Here is a 19,495-nt window from a genome sequence, read left to right on the forward strand (position 1 = left end):
CAGCTTAGATAGACAGGAAGGAGCTGCAGCATGAAAAAGTATCTACCAGCAACAGTTCTGAGTTATGATGACTTCAGCTTATGTGTATTCGTGACTCGTTTAATTTGCTCACCAGTCCTCAACTAGATTTCACTCCACAGTGGTTCCTCGGATTTGCACTTGAAATTGTCCTGCGTCTGCTTCCCTGAGAATGATGCTGTTACCATATAAAACATCTGTGTGGGCCGCATTTTCCATACTTTGACACCTACAGACAACTTCAGCAAACCCATGGTGAGTATCCGAGTTTTGTGGTCTGCACACGGCATTTAAAAAATTTTTGACCTTGACCGCTACAGAAGTTTTTCTAAAACTGACTCCAGCCATAAAAGCTAAATTTTCAGCATTGCCTGGAGTCTGTATCTGCACCAGGCCAATGAAAATGGAATAAAATACACTTCTTGAGCTGTCTTTCATTCCCTTTGAATACATTTTTGACATATACTGGCACAATTTACACTGGTATAATTTACTCATATATTATTTCATTTACAACTGATCTGGCTGGCTTTTTTATTTGCATTGTACTACGGGAATATTGCGTCATGCAAATGATACTGCTTTTTTTTTTTTTTTTTTTTGCACATTGCTGATGATAATCATTGTGTAATTTTACTTGCTCTTCTTTATTAAATGGACATTTAACACGGTCAGAACTTTTGGGCGCTCTCTCCAGCACAGTTACACAGTAACATGTTATGACGTTGTCTATTGAGATCGTAAATTTGGCAGCGGAGCTGGTGAGCTCTCTCGATATATCTGAGGTCTGAGTTTTTGAATTGACTTTCTGAAAGAGAAGATACTGAGAAGTTACATGATCGGCAACAAACCACACAGGAAGGCATCTGCCATTTCCCGTTTGTCTAAGTGAAACCACTAACACTATTCATCTCTGCAGTACTTACACAACAGCTTTTGTGAATATGTAGTGAAATCCTACTAATAATAAGCTGTATTTATATAACATTTCATATGGATGCTATAGAATGTGCTATACAAAAGATGAAAAATAAAAAAATATGTGAGAAAAGGTACAAAAGGTCCTAGGTTAAAAACAACTAGGGCATGTGTTTCTTTTTCAAAAGAGAAACAAACATACGCCCAAACACACAAAGCTTAAAAAAATAAAAGTGTTCACTGTTGGCTTTGGGAACCGCTAACCTGAGAGTCAACAGACCGCATTGAACTGTAACAGACGTTCTGACAATGAAGGTATGAAATGTGAGAACGTCATTATTGCAATTTTGATCAAGGCTGTGAAATCTTTTGAAAACAACATGGAGCAGCTTTAAGGCCCGTCAGCCCCCCAGCTGTTTTCACTTGTTACCTGATGAGACCTCCACTCAGAATTTTCTGGGCGTGGTCAAGATTGACATCCCCTTCACTTTATCATTCCTATTGTTTCATTACGTTTTGTGATGTCATGTAATTCCCAGCACCCCCCCACGTTCAACTTGAGCAGAGGCCAAATTTGCCAGATTCACTTAAAACACCTGTGCAGGTATGCATGGCCTTTAAAATGAATTCTATAGCTGACAGGCGACTGACGTAGAGACTGAGAGGTTATAATTGATATTTTTATAATAATATATCAAATAGCAATGTGAAGACAATGTGAAAGGGGTCACTCGCAGTGATGAACTTAAAGAGAACTGGAAGAGACCAAAAAAAAGAGGTAAAAGAGTGAATGTGGATGTATGTTCATCAGGGGGCCAGAAAGACGACTCCAAATGAACAGTAATGTCTGGATGAGGGGAAAAAAAGCAGCTCTTTAACATACCATATGTTCACCACATCAACTTTAAAGGTATTGGTTTGTCGATGCCGTGCTCACAGATTGTTTTGGCTGCAGGTTATTGCAGATTTGAATATATAAAAAAAAATTACCCCCAGATTCTTAGCCACCGATGTATTTTTCAGAGAATAGGCAGTAAGTTTTGAAATGAGGTTCACTCATTTGGCCTCTTCTCCGATCGTCATAATTGTCTTTATTTAACTGTGAAGCATGTTTGAGCTGCATGTTTGTGGTACAGTGAATTGCAACAGCAGCGTATGAATGTGGTCTTGTCTTCCTAGTATATAGACACAAAAGAATGGACTGAGAGTCAAACTTGCATCTCTAGCCTCTCAGTAAGGCCAACACAAATGCATCAAATGCAGAACTGAAGTTAAGAAATAGCAGAATAGTTCTTTTTCTGGCATATAGATCCAATCTGATATTCTAATTTAAAACTTTGAGCATAGCCTTTTCAGTGCTGTGAAGAATTGGAGCCGATACAATTTGACAGCTGAAGCAGTTTCTCCAGTAATTTTTCCAACATTAAGTTGGCCTTAAGTAATTCATGTTACTGACATCGAGGCTGCTTTCTTCAGAATGTATTTAGACAGAAAGCCTCTGACATGAAGAGGCTACAAGTGCGTAACTGCTACTGTGAAAAGAGACTTTGAGAGGGCTGTGGAATTTCTTCCCCTGATGTGATGGCTACACCCACGCTGCTGAGTGGTGTCGCTAGTCCCTCTAGAGCATCTGTCACATCTAGCAAATGAATGTAGATTCTCAGTGCATTGGCAGAAAGCTGTATAGCCATCTGTTTATCAAACCTGTGTCATTGAAATTCTAAATAGAGCTAGACGTTACCAGTGAAAGGTTTAGAACAAATTCTCTGTACACAGCAATCTCGTTTTGATAGTCAAGTATATTTGTTGCCTTTCGACAGACATCCTGAAAAGGTAATGGTTGATTTAATACACATTAAATTCACATTCAGAGCATAAATTAGACCGGGAAAGAAGTTTTTCGAAGATAGTGAGACCTCGGTTAATTTTCTTCACCTTCCTTCATCACAGCCTGTAATGCCCAATTTGTGGTTGTTGCACATTTGTTTAAGTAATGCTCTTTCATATTGTGTAGACACAAACAGGAACATCTGGGGGCGGAAAATATCAAACTTCCTCATGGAGATGAAGGCACATTACGATTCTATCCTGGACCGAAGCAAACGCATTACGTGGCAGGACGACTGCTACGTGGATCTCCAGTCTACGTCCTGCTCTCTCTCTGCACGAGCAGAAACGGAGGGTAAGCGTTTCCCTTAACAGTTTCATCATGGCTTTAGTGTGGATAATGGCAGGAGCTGCTTTCCTGTGTTTCCCCAAACTCTCCTACCCCTTTAACCTTACTTTTTTTTATATCAATTTGACCGAATGAGCATGTAGGACCATACACATTTTAATATTCTTATCATGTTTGCTAAGCTTCAGGGTGAGATTAAAGCCCCTATCAGTAAAGAAACAGTAGCTGTGATTAATGACATGAAAGGAAAGGACAACCTACCCTTCATGGTTGAAGTTTGGCACCCAGAACAAAGTTCACATCAGTGTTTTCTAGATAGTCTTTTTTTAGTTTCAAATTGAAGGGCATTTTGGATTATATTAAGGGTTATTGTGTAGTGATGTCTGGTGAGCCTGAGGTTGGTGGTGATTTGAAGGCAGAGACCAAAAACTGTATGTAGCATCTACAGCTGAAGACTTGCGGAAAAAAAACAAAAACCACCAGCTCACTCAGTCAAATGACAACAGACAAAAATTGTTAAATGATAAAGGTCAAAGCGGGTGATTGATGTCAACCACAGAGACCAAATTAGTTGGAATATACTTTACTATTAATATCACATTTACTATGTTTCCTAGTTACTATTAATCTAGTAAAAAACTAAAAACTATGGCATACTGCTTACCACGTCCGTGTACTGGTTTCGTGGGGGAAACCCTGATGCAGTTTTTGCACGTTGTGGAAATTACTTTGAGCTTTCTCGATAAATTTGGTACTTGAAGATGCTCAAAATAGTTATAAAGTTATTTTGGAAACACTTACCTGGACATTTGCCATTTTGCATGCCATCGAGTGCTTTTTAATTTACTCTGCTTTGCTGAATATCCCAGGGAGATTTCAGGGATATTGATGTCACCTTAGCTGAAATTTTATTTTTCAGGTGTGAATGGTTTTAAATTATGAATCTAGATGTATGTTTGATTTTAGTTTGATTATAAGTGAAGGAGGAGATTTCTGGAAAGTTTTCTATTCCCTCCTAATTTTGCTGAAAACCTCTTACATCTGATGTGTTTAAATTCCACCTGGGTTTAAATTATTGAATTACTGATCATTGAAACCGTCTTAAAAACGGCACAGTCTGAAATTTTGATCGGTAAATCTGTACTGTGAAGTTTGAAAAGGCCGGGGAGAGATACACTTTCATTTTTGGTAACTGTGTCAACACACATTTCACAAGCACTGGTGATAATAGCTGATCAAAGTAACTGCTGCAGAAAGCTTAGAGCAAGCTGAAGCTGATGATCTGTCATTACTGTGCATAGCAACGTTTAGCTCTCTAACAGTAATTAAATTTGCTTTGGGAGTTCGGAAAAAAAGAGTGTGGGAAAATCCTGAGCTCTTTTCTGTTTGGGTTAATACAGTACACTAAATAGGCTGTTGTACACTATGTTAAATATTTTTGCCTTGAATCACTTCATACCTCACTCCTATGTAAAATGTGTATTAAGGAATGACAAATGCAACTGGTTATATGCAACAACAAATGTGCTCACAAATATGATTGTTATCCACAAAACACCAACATTATTTCATGAGGAAAAGAAAATTGAGAGTAACATTTGATAGCTACTGTACAGGTATCCAAAGATATTTTTATGAATGTTTGCTTTGACGAGTGTTTGTGTTCTTTTGAAGAGATTATGAGCATGGGAAACATCATAGATTGGTTTTATTGATTAAAAACACAACGTCAATATTCCTTGATTCAAGGGATCCAGAGAATCATTTTCTCCACAACGATCTGTACATCCTTTTCTGTTAGAGGAATGAATCATGTTTAGGCTGTGTCTTGATAATTGGAAATCAGTTTAACAGGAAAACAGGTATTTGGTCATAAACCAAAATATTGGAGAAATTCAAGTTTTGACCTGATGATGGCACCAGAGGAAAAGTCGGGGGATTTGTACACACAACATCTGGTGCATGTCTGTCCATATTGGAAGGGGGCTCCATCCTCTGTTGTTCTTGAAATTTCTTTAATGTTCGCCCCCATTAAAGGTTTCTTTTGGGGGGGTTGGTTTCCTTATCCAAAGCGACGGTCTAAGGATATATGTAGGGTGTCATATGCTGTGCGGATTGTAAAGGCCCTTGGGGCAAATTTGTGATTTATGATATTGGGCTATATAAATAAAATTGACTAGACCATCAGCAGTTGTTCGGATTCATTGACTGGGGATCACAAATGTCTGTGCAAAATTTCATTGTAATCCATCCAGTAGTTGTTGTGATATTTAAGTATTAATGTCCAACCAATTAACCAAAAGGTAGACACACCGACATTGAATCCACAGAGCCACGCCAGCATTGCTAAAAAGAAGAGGGATAGGGGTTGGAACAGGATTAGGAAAGGAGTGTGTTTGTGCACATAATAAGAATGACCACCATGAGTCCTTTAATAATTGGCCATCAGTATAGAACTTTCAGTGATTGGTAATTTTTTTTTCATTAAACTGTAATAAAGTCTGACAAATAGATAAAAATGAGGAGACGAAAACCTGCTTGCCATGTGTAGCATAATGTTACATCTTTTCCAACATTACAAAGTATTGTTCTGGGCCAGAATAAAATATTGTTGTTGCAACTTGCTAATTACATTAATTGTGACTTAAAAGTCTTCTCTGCTCTGTGTTCTGTTTTGGTTTAGATCTTGGCTGGATCCAAAAGCATCAAGACCAGTTGCAACGCTTCACGACAACATCCTTCCTGGAGGGGATGCTCACCCACCTGAGAAAGATGAATATGCTGAGTTCAGCTGAGGGGACCAAGATCAAGGAAGCGGGCCGGCTGCCAGACCAGGTTAACATGCTCACAACTATTGTCACTGGCAAGGACACTCAAGGCTCTGTTGCTCTCCAGGGTTACATAGAGAGCTCAAATTGTCAGGAGGCCCAGCTCATCATAAACCACGGTAAGGGGCTTGAAATAGGATTTGCTCTCTGTGTTGGTCATTCTTTTAAAGCGTGGAGAAAAAATTGCTCTCAGCAAGTAGTTTAGGCATCCAGTAGTTCAGGTGGCAGATCAGAAGTCCAGTAATAGTAGGGGGTGGTGGTTTGATTCCTGAAATTCTTAAACAGCCATGTCAAAGTGTATTGGACCATGACAATGAGTCCCAAACTGCTCCTCGTGAGCTGTTCAGTGCTGTCTTCAGTGTATGAATGTGTGTGTAAATTTACCACATTGTAAAGCACCATGTCCTGACATGTCTATGTCCTGCTCCACCTGCTTGGCAAACAATAAAAAAACATATTTTTTCTTATCACTGACAATAACCTGAGTCAGTTTATTTTTCTGCAGATTACATGGTGAAGGAGCACAAAGAGGTGCTTTTACGGCAATATGAGCAGAACAGAGACAGAGATTCAGTCAGCTGCCCCAAACTTAACATCTCCTCAAGAACCTTACTTCTGGTCGATGGACTTTCTGACCTGCAGCAAAAGGAACATGACCTGATGCAGGTGGGGGCAACTCGCGGAGGGAAAAGAAATCATCTCAGACAGCTGCCGCTGGCCAAGCTTCTGGAACCCATGACCCGGGTCAGTTTGCCTCCCAGGGTCTCCGTCACAGTCGGTGTTGCCGGTATCGGCAAAACCACCTGGGTCCGACACTTCATCAGACAATGGAGCCAAGGGGCCATCTGTACAGATGTGAGCTTCATATTACCTTTCACCTTTTGTGAGCTGAACTCACTGGAGAAGCTTTCAGCTGAGAGACTGGTGAAAATGACTTTTCCTCACTTAACAGACCCCAGTCTGATCCTGAGCAGCTCCTGCCAGACACTGCTCATATTTGATGGTTTGGATGAATTCCGCTTTACTTTAAATTTCTCTGATGCAGCACCCTGCAATGACCCAAAAAAAGAAGTTTCCATTGACGACTTGGTTACTAACATCATCCGCGGTAATCTTCTCCCTGATGTAGCAGTGTGGGTGACTTCCAGGCCAGGTGTGGCCTCGCTCATTCCTGGAGGACTGGTAGACAGGGTGACTGAGGTCCCAGGATTCAGCCCGAAGGACATCCAGATCTTCCTAAACCATCACTTCTCAGAGAGAGAATTTGCCAGCAAAATATGGGCACACTTAGAGTCGCATAAGATCTTAATGGTGATGTGCTACATACCATGCATTTGCTGGATAGTAGCTGATACTCTGATGTACATAATACAGAGTGGAACACAGGAAAGCCTTCCAAGGACTTGCACTGAGCTCTACGCCCACTTCTGTTCCATGAAGGCAGAAGTAGGTGAACCGAGAGGCAGGGAGCCTGTAAAAATGGAGCAGCTTCATGGGGGCAATCGTAAACTGCTAGGGAATCTTGGACGACTTGCATTTTATGGGCTCCTCAAACACAAGTACACCTTCAGTGAGCAGGACTTCAGGGCGTATGGGATAGATCTACTGTTAACTCAAAGCAGTCTTGGTGCAGGAGTTCTTGTTCGGGAGGAGTCAGCCATACACACAACATACCGATTCACTCATCTGACTCTGCAGGAGTTTCTTGCAGCTACTTTCTACCATGTCTCCTCCAAGCGGGCCATCTTTGACTTGTTCTCAGAAAGCACCATGTCCTGGCCCAAGATCGGTTTCCAGAATCACTTCAGAAGTGCCTTTCAGCGCGCACAACAAACTGAAGATGGTCATTTGGATGTGTTTGTGCGCTTCCTGACAGGCCTGCTGTGTCCAGTGGCACTTAAACCTCTCGCTGGGCTGTTGGCCCTTGGGAAAGAGGATGGTAATCAGAAGGCCTGGGCAGCAGGGTTTTTACAAGGCCTCTTGGTCAGCGGGGGTGTTGTGGTGTCCCTGCGTGCAGTGAACCTGGCTTATTGTTTGCAGGAGCTGCAACAAACAGAGATGTTGCGGAGTGTAGAGGAAGATTTGCGGCTCGGCAGCCTAGCGGGGAAGTTAACCCGGGCTCACTGTGTTGTGCTGGGCTACCTGCTGCATGTGTCTCCACAGTGCAGTGAACAGACAAACCTAACAGGCTCTTTGAACTACACCACAGTGAAATGTTTGCTTCCACAGTTGCTGTACTGCAGCCATCTCAGGTCAGCTCCCCCAAAGCACGGTCTCCCAATAAACTAAAACTCAGTAGAAAAAATGCAGGGTGAAACTCATGTTTTTTCTCTGTTCAACAGGTTAGAGAATAATCACTTCAAAGATGATGTCATGGAATTGCTGGGAAGCCTCCTGAGCGCCAAAGACTGCCATATTCAGAAAATAAGGTGAGATCGCACTTAAATTTCTACTCCTTTTTGAGGTAAAGCATCATATCAAGAACATTTTACAGCCTAGTAGTTCTGACCTGTATCAAATGAAGTTGCCTGATTGCTCGAATACATGTTGAAACTTTTTAATTATGATTTAGTATCGGTCTAGTTGATTTCAAGGGTGTAAGAGACACTTAGTGATAATCATGTGATGTGGCAATGAGGATGAATGAGATTATCATTAATATTGTGCACCATATGAGTATAACCTCTTTTATTCACCCCCTCAGTTTGGCAGAGAACGCCATCAGCAACAAAGGTGCAAAAGCACTGAGTCGAGCCCTGTTGGTGAACCGGACACTAACTGCTCTCAAGTGAGTTCTGTTTGTTTCCTTCAACGTATGACTCATTACAGCTGAATTGAGTGAACGACCATAACCTTCTGAGTTCATAGAAGGAAACTGGTGTACTTCTCCTGCACTAAACTTAAGTTGAGTGCTCTGCCTAAAAAAAACCTAATAACCTTTTATTTTTATTTGGAATTAAATGAGAGATGACACATGGATGTGAATAAATTCAACACTTGTGTGTATTACATTACAGCATATTCACTTCTGGTATTGGTTGATCATTATATTAGTGAATAATATATCTATATTAGATAATGTTATACAGTAATATACTGCAATATGAACCACTGCAAGTTTAAAGCTACATTTATATATTGCCTTATGGCAGCATATAAATGACAAATGATCAAAAATGTTCTGGTAAACAGCTGTTAAATATACATTTGCCTGTATAGTTTTTTATCAGAGGATACCAAAATCCAAAGCAAGGAAAATTTTCAAGATTTTGACTTACTAGTGGAATGGTGTTCTGTAGATATTGGTCCCTGAAGTTCAATTTTGTCTTATACACTGCAGCTTTAACAAATACAAGTTGAAATTTATGCTTATCTCCAAGTCCCTGAATTGCTCCAGTTCGTATGGTCTTTGTCTTCAAATTTCACAGGCATATACATTGCTGCATAGTGGTTCAATTCCTACTGTACATTGCTGTATATCATCTAACCACCAATTTATAATTTAGTCTCCGGAACAACAACATTGGCTCTAAAGGGGCAAAGTTCCTGGCAGAAGCTCTGAAAATGAACCAAGTCCTGGTATCAATCAAGTGAGTGTAATTGCTGTAGAGTTTGGTTTATGCACTTAATGATCCTACAAAATGCCCGTGTAACATTTGAGTTGTTGTAATTACTCAGTTTTCCTAACCCCTCATCAGCTTCCAGAACAATGCCATTGAGGAGGAAGGTGCCCAGGCACTTGCAGAAGTACTGCAGTGCAACCGCAGATTAGTGTCACTGAAGTGAGTTTTGCCTATGCTTCACTCGTGTTTTTTGCATGGCCCTGTGTAAATTATATGTTGAGTAATTAGTACTTTTCTCTTTCGTGCATGTATTGATTCAGTATACGGAAGAATACAATCGGAGCAGGAGGAGCCAAAAGGATTGCAAATGCACTGAAGACAAACCAGACTCTCACAAAGTTGATGTAATCTGAACCACTCTACTGATCTTGATTACATCATACTGTACTATACTTGCTATTGAGCTGGTACAATCTTGCAAACATGTTTTACATTCAGTCCAGTGGATTAAAGACTATAAGCTGTTCTTTACATTTTTTTTTATACATTTATGTTTAAGTTTATTAGTCTAATTTAGTCTATTAGTCTTTTTAAGTCTATTAGTCTATTAGTCTATCAGCTTTCTAATAGACTAACGTGTCGCTTGTTTATCACAGAGTCTGTATTTGAGTCACACATTGTTCTTCATTCTTCCTTATTCTTAATGTGCGCAGTCTATTTTTGTTCTTGTCTGCAGTCTTTGTAGCAACCAGCTTGGGGACAAAGGAACAATCGCTCTTGCAGAGGCTTTGACACTCAACCACACTCTGCTCTCGCTTCAGTCAGTACCTTCGACACAAGATTGCATTGTACCCTCTGCATTAGCAATCACCTTTTATTCAAAAGTCTACTGTTAATACATTTTAACATTTTGTGCTATTACACCTTGGTTCACACACTGTGAAACAGTGACACAGGTTTTCTTTCAGTTAATTCATTTTAACCTTCCTGTTTGCAGACTTCAGAGTAACTCAATCAGCAACAGGGGGATGACTGCCTTAACCAAAGCACTTAGGCTAAACCGTGGCCTTGTTTCCTTGAAGTGAGTATTAAACTTGAAGCTTCTCTCTGTTTTACTGGGTAGCTTCCCTGCAACAACCCAAGACTAATGTCATTCAGGACTTGATCCTCCATGTAATCCATATCTGTAATCAGACTTAGTGGCGTAAGATCAATACCACTCCCCTATCTGTCCAGTAAATACAGAGAGCCATAAGTCCTGACATGATGTCCACTAGGTTCTGTTACTCAGTGCAAGCTCTCATTCAGCATTTTCTTCCTTCCTGTCCTTATTTTATAGTTATTTGCGCAATAATAGAAGATATGAAGTTTTCTTACCTGTGGAGCAGAAGCCAGAATTTCTGGGCTTTGAAGGTGCTGGTAGGGGGATTAGTTACCATTAGAGAGAGCCAGGCTAGCTGGTGCTCCCTGTTCCTAGTCGTTATGCAATGCTAAGCAAAACTGTAGCTTCATATATACTATACAGACATGAGAGTGGTATTGATCTTCTCTCTTTCAAAAAAGTAAATAAGCGTATTTCCCAAAATGTAAAAAAAATAGCCACCGATAGTATATGGGGACTTGAGTCCATGCATGCTAATGTATGTGTACATATATATTAGTCAAATATAACAACACAGTTCCTTGGCATTGAGATTTTTGGGAAAACTGTGATTTCCTAACCGTTGTTTCCTTCCTTTTTTATCAATTTTTTCTATCTGGTTAGTTTAAGGGAGAACTCAATCGGGGTGGAGGGAGCAAAGAACATGGCCCAGGCCCTCCATGAGAACAACTCTCTACAGAACCTTGAGTGAGTCACCTCATTAATAGCAGTATATAGTGTGATGAATGGAAATATCCAACTATTCAGTAAATATCATTCACCCAGACTGTGTTATGTCAGTCTGGGCTATTGTATGATCGAAAACTGCAAATCCTCTGAGATTACTGTATGAAAGCTTTGGGTCTTTGAAGAAATATGGTGACATTCTCAACTTAACAGTCACAACATTAATCAACTCCAATTTTTATAATAATTTCTATTATCAACTTTTCCCAATTAAAAAAATGTGCAATTTTCAAACTTGAAAGCCACATGTTTTATCAGCTTGAAAACAGACATACTGTGAAAGGAGTGACAGATTTAAAATTCTACGTAACATAGATAATGTACAGTCTGCTATCTTCTATAATACCAAACTTGTGCCGATATTATTTTTCATTCTGTGTAATAATTTGTAATATATCTATTATGTGTTTGTGTATGTGTATGTGTTTGTGTGTGTGTTCGATGTGTCTGTGTGTCTTTGTGCGTGTGTATCACAGTCTCACAGCCAATCTATTGCATGATGAAGGGGTTCAAGCTATAGCTGGCGCAATCAAGTTTAATCAAGGCCTCACCTCTTTGCAGTAAGTGAAGCTTGTTGTGCAAATACAAGCAGCCACATACTGTAGACACACATTAGCCTGCAAGGAGACCAGGCATCATTCACTTTGAAAATGTTCCTGAGGACCACAGTCATGGTACCAGAATAGAATAAATAATGTAGATCCACTCCTCTAGCATTACAATCTTGATGCAAGTATTGGGATATTTTTGTTGAGTAAAAGCTGCAATGCGTAAATGTAAAACTCCTCCATTCCAAATAAATATCCTGCATTCAAAATTTTACTTAAGTAGAAATTTGAAAGTATTATCAACAAAATGCTCTATCAAAAGTAAAAATGTTCATAATGCAACAGGATGGCTCTTCTCTGAGTGTTTTATAATATTATTGGATTATTATTACTAAGACACAACTACATAAATTGCATTGTAATTTTGTAAAAGGTCGAGAATATATTAACTACTTGATATATTGTTGGGTAGTTTACTTTATAACAATGTGGCATATTTAATACTCTATGTTTTGCATGTAAAATCCTGTCGGCCAGCTAACTGGTAACTACAGTTATCACATAATTGCAGTGGAATAAAAACTGGAAAATTTCCATCTGAAATCAAAAGTATAAGTAGCAGAAAATGGAGATTCTCAAGTAAAGTACAGGTATCTCAAGACACTACTTAAGTACTCCAGTGGATTAATCATACATAGTTACTTTCGACCCCTGCAGAAAAGCTCATATATGCAGAATTTTCCTTATATGGAAATCTTATGTGCCTCTCTTTCTCCTTTTACAGTCTCCAGTGGAATTTCATCAAGTCCTCTGCCACTAAAGCTCTGGCCCATGCTCTGCTCTCCAATGGCACAATGCAGCTCTTGGAGTAGGGGCCAATAGTTCAGACTTCTGCCATTTTCAGCCTCATTATCCCATTCTCAATCCTCATTTCATTTACCTCTTTCCCACACACTCTTTGTTCTGTAATTAAAGTGGTCTCCCCAGGATTTCAAAGCTGTATTCAGTAAAGGAAGTTTTGTAAAAGATTTTTAAAGATTGATTCTTTAAAGGATTTTATTGACTGGTCGTGGTTTTATCAGTGAGGTGAAATTTCAGTCACAGGGTTGTATTGTTAATTAAAGTTGACACTGTGCCTGTGTGTGTTTACAGTCTACAGGAGAATGCTATTGGGAATGAAGGCGTCACTTTTCTTGCGGAAGCCCTGAAAACCAATGCTTCTCTTCGTACATTATGGTTGGCATTATAACTTTGTGCAATGACTGAGTGATATTTTTCAGGCTTTAATTTAAAATAAGTTTTAAAAAACTGATTACAGTAGTCAGTTTTTATACACATACATACGATATATGTTCACATAAAAGAAGTGATTTACAAAAATTTTTCTACTTGTGTGACAGTTTGTTATTTCTTTTATTTTCACTGTTTTGTGTGCTGTCACTTTAGTCTCCAGGGGGTCACAGCGGGCACAAATGGCGCCATTGCCATGGCAGCGGCTCTAATGACCAACCAAACCCTGCAAACATTAGAGTGAGTCCAAGTTTGCACTTGTGTCAAACTGTTCTTTTGTTATTTGACATTCGACCACATATAATATGTAGACAATTTAAAACCAGCGGAATTCAGTCCTGCTCTAAAAGTATTGCTCTTTTATACTTTGTCAGTTACAGCTGATTGCATCCCAGGTACATATACCAGGTCATCATTTGGCTGAAAGGGGGTCAAGTAGGACTGTTGGATTGATGAGAAGCAATGTTACTCCTCTATACTATAATTTCCTTCTATTACCCAGCCTGTCTGAAAATATTTACCCTCTCATTTGTCTGCTTTCAAGACTTGACAAAAAAAACTTTAAGTTTTAAACTATAAGAAAATGCATTGTGAACTGAAGGCTGGTAGAACAGAACCTACGCCAAAACAGGGTTGGGATTTCCGCTGTTTTTGAACCTCTAAAATTTTTTCCATTATGCAACAAGCACAAGGCAGCTCACTGTGAAGCTGTCAACTTCCTGGTCCTGGTGAACAAGTTTTAAGCTTCCCCTGTGTTAAAACAAGAAGTGACACAAAGCAAGAGAAAGATCTGGTTCCATAAGAATCCACCTCAGTATTCAGTTGTGTCCCTGATGCCTTTTTCCACCTCTGTAACTGCTTGAATTTCTCTTGCATTGTTATTTTTGCTAGTGTTAACACAGACTCTGCCATTTATGTACAGCTTTTGTGCTTCATACTTACTGTTTGCACATTTTTCCATTTTGTGTTTCAGTCTACGTGGGAACACTGTAGGGATGGAGGGAGCGAAGGCTCTGGCTAATGCACTGAAGAGCAACAGAAGCCTCAAGTCCTTGAAGTAAGTCCTGACTGGAGCTTATTATCATCCATGTGAACCAAAATTTTTGCCAGAGTGTCTTTTCACAATTTAGAAGACATAAAAACAATTAATTGCCAGTGTGTATCATCAGTTTGCAGGAGAACAATCTTGGGATGGATGGAGCCATATTCATTGCAATGGCCTTGAAGGGAAACCACCAACTGACATACATCAAGTGAGTTTTTCTTTTGTGCACCCCTCCCATATATCCTATTACATCACTACACGTCATTGTATGCGATTTATTATGTGTGTGGACGACGACATTCTGCCATTCTGCTCTTGTTAAAAACTGGCCTCTGAGTTCGTGTTTGTGTAGTTTGCAGGGAAATGGCATTGGCGAATCTGGAGCCAAGGTCATATCTGATGCCATAAGAGCCAATGCTCCTGGCTGTGTGGTGGACATCTGACCGAAGAAAGAGCAATTTTACTGAAGAGGGTCATATTGTACATGTAGCTAATAGATAATATTATCAGAAGGAGATGTAAACTATGTAATTTTGTTAAACTCTTGCCACATAATGGTATTGAATATCGGTCTTAAACAGTTTTTTTATTAGTTTCACTGTAATTTTATATATGTATATTTATATTTGTTAGGACAATAAACAGTTTCTTTGTGTTGAAGAAGCAGGTGTCTATTGTGACTAATAGTGTGTGTTTGTCTATTTGATTAACGTTCTAGTGTTTCCGTTTCCCTTTAAAATAACCGTTTCACAAGCTCAGCTGAGTTATACACATATCACTATTTACATTGTGAATTTTTTATGGTTACTTGTAGGCCCTGTACATAAAGCAATGATCATGCACACTCCACATTTTAAGCTGTGATGCTGTTATTGGTTACTGCGGTAATTTGAGCTAAATGCTAACGTCTGCATGCTAACACGTTCACAATTACAATGCTAACATGCTGATGTTTAGCAGGAACAATTTTCACCACCTTAGTTTAGCATATTACATGCTAACATTATGCTAATAAGCACTAATCACAAAGTACAGCTGAGGCTAATGAGAAGGTCATTGGTTTTGCAGGTATTTGGTCATAAACTAAAGTATTGGACAAATTAAATTTGTGACCTATTGATAGCAATGGATAAAAAATATGGATCAACAAAATCATGATTAAAAATCAAAAATGATTAAGGAGGTCATCAACATCCGACACCAGAGACCATCTTTGTTTTTTGGTTATGTTGTTGTCAGTGTAGCAGGAATCTCTAGGCTCTAGCTGTTGTTAAATGGTGTACAGTTTCATGTCAGACTATATTCCTTTAAACCTTTTAACACGCAGGTCACCGAAGTAAGACAATTGTGACTAATGCTTACAGCCAGCAAATTAAGCGTCCATTTTGTTGCTTGGTTTTCTTTGGTAGCCTGTGAAACTTAACTTGCCTTCCTGTTTCAGGACAACCTCCAACATGTGTTACAAGTAGGACAGCCAGATGTTTTTTCTGTCAAATGAAATTCAAAAATTCTTTTTTATGTCTGTTTGGCTTAGCATTTTGCACTTGGCTTAGTTACATGTGACACCTTAGTTTTGTTCCCCTAGCTGCATTGCTTGTGGACAGATAATACTGACTATGGATGGGTATGACACACACACACACACACACACACACACACACACACACACACACACACACACACACACACACACACACACACACACACACACAATCTGTCCTTGAATGGCCTCTGAAGTCTAAAATGGGATTCAGAGGCTAGATGTGTAAACAACGTACATGCACAAAAATCATGCATACACTATTTCCCCACTCAAGAACTTCTTCTTAACCAATCTTTTAGTTGACACACCTAAGATATATTCATTACGCAAGCAGTTTTTCTCAGACATGTATACATCCATACATGTCTGTGGGGTCTGTAATCAGGCTGGCGCACACTGATTGAGATTTATGAACCATACATCCACTCTGCTTTATAAATCTGAGGCAGTGTGTTCATATGCATATTTCAGACTTCCAGCATCATCACGCCCAGGAGTACCATTTTGCTCCCAGCAGTAATCAGCAGGAAGATTTTGCATTTTTCATTTTTCCTCCTCACTCCTTTCTTACTGTATTTTATTTGCATAGCCATCATTGGATGCCACAGTACCTCCAGACTGTATTCGATCTCGTTGACTTTTCAATAATTGGAGTGGCAGCTTGAATTCTCAGTGAGATATTTTTGTCAACTCACAGCAGAAAATACCGAACAGCTACATGGTTTAAAAGGAATTGTGATTAGGACTTGGTCATTTCTTTTATTGGTCATTTTAAAAGGCACTTGAGAGTCACTGTCTAATGTGTAGCCATAATCATTGTGACATGCTGTATTGAGCCAGGTATGCCAATGAATTCATCATCCTATTCCTTGTATTGGCTACATATTACAATACTTTATTAAAAACATTTAATTAAGCAATATTTTATATTATAGTTGCAATTAGTAATATTACACATGCCTCTGTCTTTGACACACAGTTTCTTCCCTCACTCTCAACAAAGAAAACCTCCTTAAATCAGAAGATCTGAATGGAAACTGATGACTGTCCATGAATAATTGTGTTATACAAAGGAACCTCTATAGAAGAAAATTAAGTTCCTTAGCTCAAACCACAGGGAAGATCACATCTTTAACAGCTTTACCTTAATGGCAACATCAGGATGTGTGCTGCTTCCAAACAGCACGTACTGAAGACCTTTAAGGACACAGCGAGCAAAGTCACCACAAAGTGAACTGCAGACAAACTTTGGACAATAACACACAGGAGGGTAGGAAGGACACTTTCATAACTTGTATTTCCTATATGTCTGTAGTGCATGAGGTAAACCCGGTGTCAGAGAAAATTGCTCTTTATGTTTACACATTATAACAAATATTTATCCGAAATGGCTTGGTGTGACAACAGCTGACACAGTGAGGACCTTGTTTCATATGGTGCGGCTCTCCCCCATTCATAGCAGCCATACTGTGGTTTTGTTTTGCCATTCAATGGTACTAGGAGGGGTGGTATCATGTGAAAAAGTGACCTGAATGCATGCCCTTTAAATTATTTTTTGGGGCATTTTATACCTTTAGTAGATAGTCATAGTAGAGAGATGACAGGAAACGGTAAAGATAGAACAAAAATGCCCAGCCACATTCAATCCAGGGACATTGCCGTTCATGGTAAGCATCACCCCTAAGCCATGAGGGGCACCCTGACATTGCCTCCTTTCGCACTGATACAATAGAAGATTAAAAGATTACACAAGTTGTCAGAATGTAAATATAACAAAAAACGTCGACAGTATCCATCCAGCATCGACGATAAAACCTATCAAAACGGATTACAAAACTTCTCAGTCCAATCCTGCAGCATAATCAGTTTCTCTGCTGTGCATATACACAATGGTCCCTATACTCAGTTCCTACCAAAATGTGCCTGAATCTCTTGGAGTATTTATGCGTGACCCTCTCAAGCTGGCAAGAAAGTATATGCATTGGTTTGTACACAAAAAACTGCCCTGTTCCTGATTTTCCATTGGTCGGGACAACTCTGTCCTTGCCCATTTATTGGCTACTATGATGAACCAGTTCTCTCAATTTTATTTACAAAAATGACTTTGGGAATTGGGCTAGCTGGTTAGCATGTTGACTTCAGTAGAAGAAAAGAATTGATAGAAATAGAAGTAAAACAAGAGTTAACATTGGTGTTGCTTTTCACTGCATTCCTTTACTCTTGGTGAGTAAAGGAATGAAGTTGAATGCTGAACTTGCAACGTTTCTTCTAGACCGGTAAATAAACAGCTTTCAATGCTGATGTTGGCTATGTAGCAATAGCAAAAACTTATATATAGCACCTTTTAAAGCTCTCCAAAAGCTAATTCAGTACGCTGCTGCTTGAGTCCTAAGAAAAGTAAGCACTCCCTGTGTCAAATTGCTAGTAAAATTGCAATTTATTAAATAAATTATTTTAAAATACTGCTTCAGCTCTCCAAAAATAGTTAAGGTTCAAAGTATATCTCCAGTCTTCTGATACAACATAAACCCAGAAAACATCTAAGGTCTTCAGGCACTGGTCCACGAACAGATTTAAATTAAAATATTATGAAGATGCACATACAGTATCTGGAGAAAACTTCGATTTGAGACACTTATTAATTTCAAATCAAAGCTAAAAATGCATCTTATTTCATTTGCTATTAATAGAAGTTTGGGCCATTTTAGATTTGTAATAAAATTTTTAATTGTTCACTTATGATATTTTATTCTCTTGAATTCTTCAGCTTTTCTTTTTTTTTTTTAAAGATTTTATACAGTTCATGTCATTTGTGCTGCTATTTTAATTGAATGACTGATGTAAAGCTCTTGGTTTATAATAACATTGAAATGGAATAGGGACACAGGGAAAGCAATAACAGCCTTTTTGGCTACAGATTGAATTTGAATTACATAGTATAACTGTCACAGATCCATATATGAATTTACAGAGGTGATAGGGAAATGGCTTTCCCACTCCCCAAAAATAGCAATAGTCCTGTCTGTAATTTGACTTGCCACTCTGCTCTTAGGTCTCTTCTCATTTATCCAGCATCTCAATGATGTCACAGAAACAGACCCCAGGATGAACGAATCAAAACAAGAAAGGAGAAATAAATACCAAAATGCCCTCAGATATGTTGTGCTCATGCCCTTCTCAGCCCCATTAATCTCCAGGGATCCTGGCAATGAAATGTTTTCATGAGGAAGATGGTAAACAAAACTACAGGAATAACCTTGGTCCCATTACCACTTCAAACTCTCTATTCTATTGTGGCATAAATGCACCGATGGTTTCATTTGAGGAAATAAATCGTCCACGTTTACTAGACAACAGCAAACATTTCAAACCTGTCAATCTCAAGAATCTCACATATGAAGCTAATATTTAAAGGGAAAGATACTTTGGGAAAAAAGCTTATTTGCTTTCTTACGTTGAACTACATGAAAAGATCGATACCATTTTAATGTGTGTACAATATATAAAGCTAGAGCTAGCGGCCGGTTAGCTTATCACAGGAATTGGGAACAAAGGAAACAAGCTAGCCTGACTCCATCCAACGAAATCCACCTAAATCTGTACAAAAATGGTAATGTAAAGAAAAACAGGATGTATCAAGATATAAAGTGTCTATTAGTGAAGTTTAGGGATCCTGAT

General features: G+C 39.0%; 1 protein-coding gene across 4 annotated transcripts; it reads left to right on the top strand.

Annotated features, from left to right (window-relative positions):
• On the top strand, window positions 1–14,904 carry nlrc3 (NLR family, CARD domain containing 3). Of its 4 annotated transcripts, none has more exons than XM_040135761.1 (19): window positions 1–273; window positions 2,951–3,118; window positions 5,796–6,059; window positions 6,446–8,192; window positions 8,283–8,369; window positions 8,645–8,728; window positions 9,447–9,530; window positions 9,639–9,722; window positions 9,824–9,907; window positions 10,240–10,323; window positions 10,501–10,584; window positions 11,269–11,352; window positions 11,868–11,951; window positions 12,724–12,807; window positions 13,092–13,175; window positions 13,386–13,469; window positions 14,203–14,286; window positions 14,399–14,482; window positions 14,627–14,904. In XM_040135761.1, exons 2-19 carry the CDS (start codon window positions 2,995–2,997, stop codon window positions 14,715–14,717), a joined length of 3,405 nt encoding a protein of 1,134 aa, XP_039991695.1. In that variant the 5' UTR covers window positions 1–273; window positions 2,951–2,994; the 3' UTR covers window positions 14,718–14,904. The 4 variants fall into 4 exon arrangements, with proteins under 4 accessions (XP_039991695.1, XP_039991698.1, XP_039991697.1 ...); XM_040135763.1 differs by lacking the exon at window positions 1–273 and adding an exon at window positions 1,464–1,540; XM_040135762.1 differs by lacking the exon at window positions 1–273 and adding an exon at window positions 1,557–1,714.
• The last annotated feature ends 4,591 nt before the right edge of the window (window positions 14,905–19,495 follow it).

This window comes from Xiphias gladius, chromosome 9 (genome assembly GCF_016859285.1).
Source record: "Xiphias gladius isolate SHS-SW01 ecotype Sanya breed wild chromosome 9, ASM1685928v1, whole genome shotgun sequence".
Lineage (NCBI taxonomy): Eukaryota > Metazoa > Chordata > Actinopteri > Istiophoriformes > Xiphiidae > Xiphias > Xiphias gladius.

What these genes read in the sequence shown, in the direction of transcription:
- nlrc3 (XM_040135761.1), top strand. Translation starts at nt 2,995, where the DNA reads ATGGAGATGAAGGCACATTACGATTCTATCCTGGACCGAAGCAAACGC. An exon ending in TGCCATATTCAGAAAATAAG is followed by an intron (nt 8,370 to 8,644) that starts GTGAGATCGCAC and finishes TCACCCCCTCAG; the next exon opens with TTTGGCAGAGAACGCCATCA. An exon ending in CAAACCCTGCAAACATTAGA is followed by an intron (nt 13,470 to 14,202) that starts GTGAGTCCAAGT and finishes TTTGTGTTTCAG; the next exon opens with TCTACGTGGGAACACTGTAG.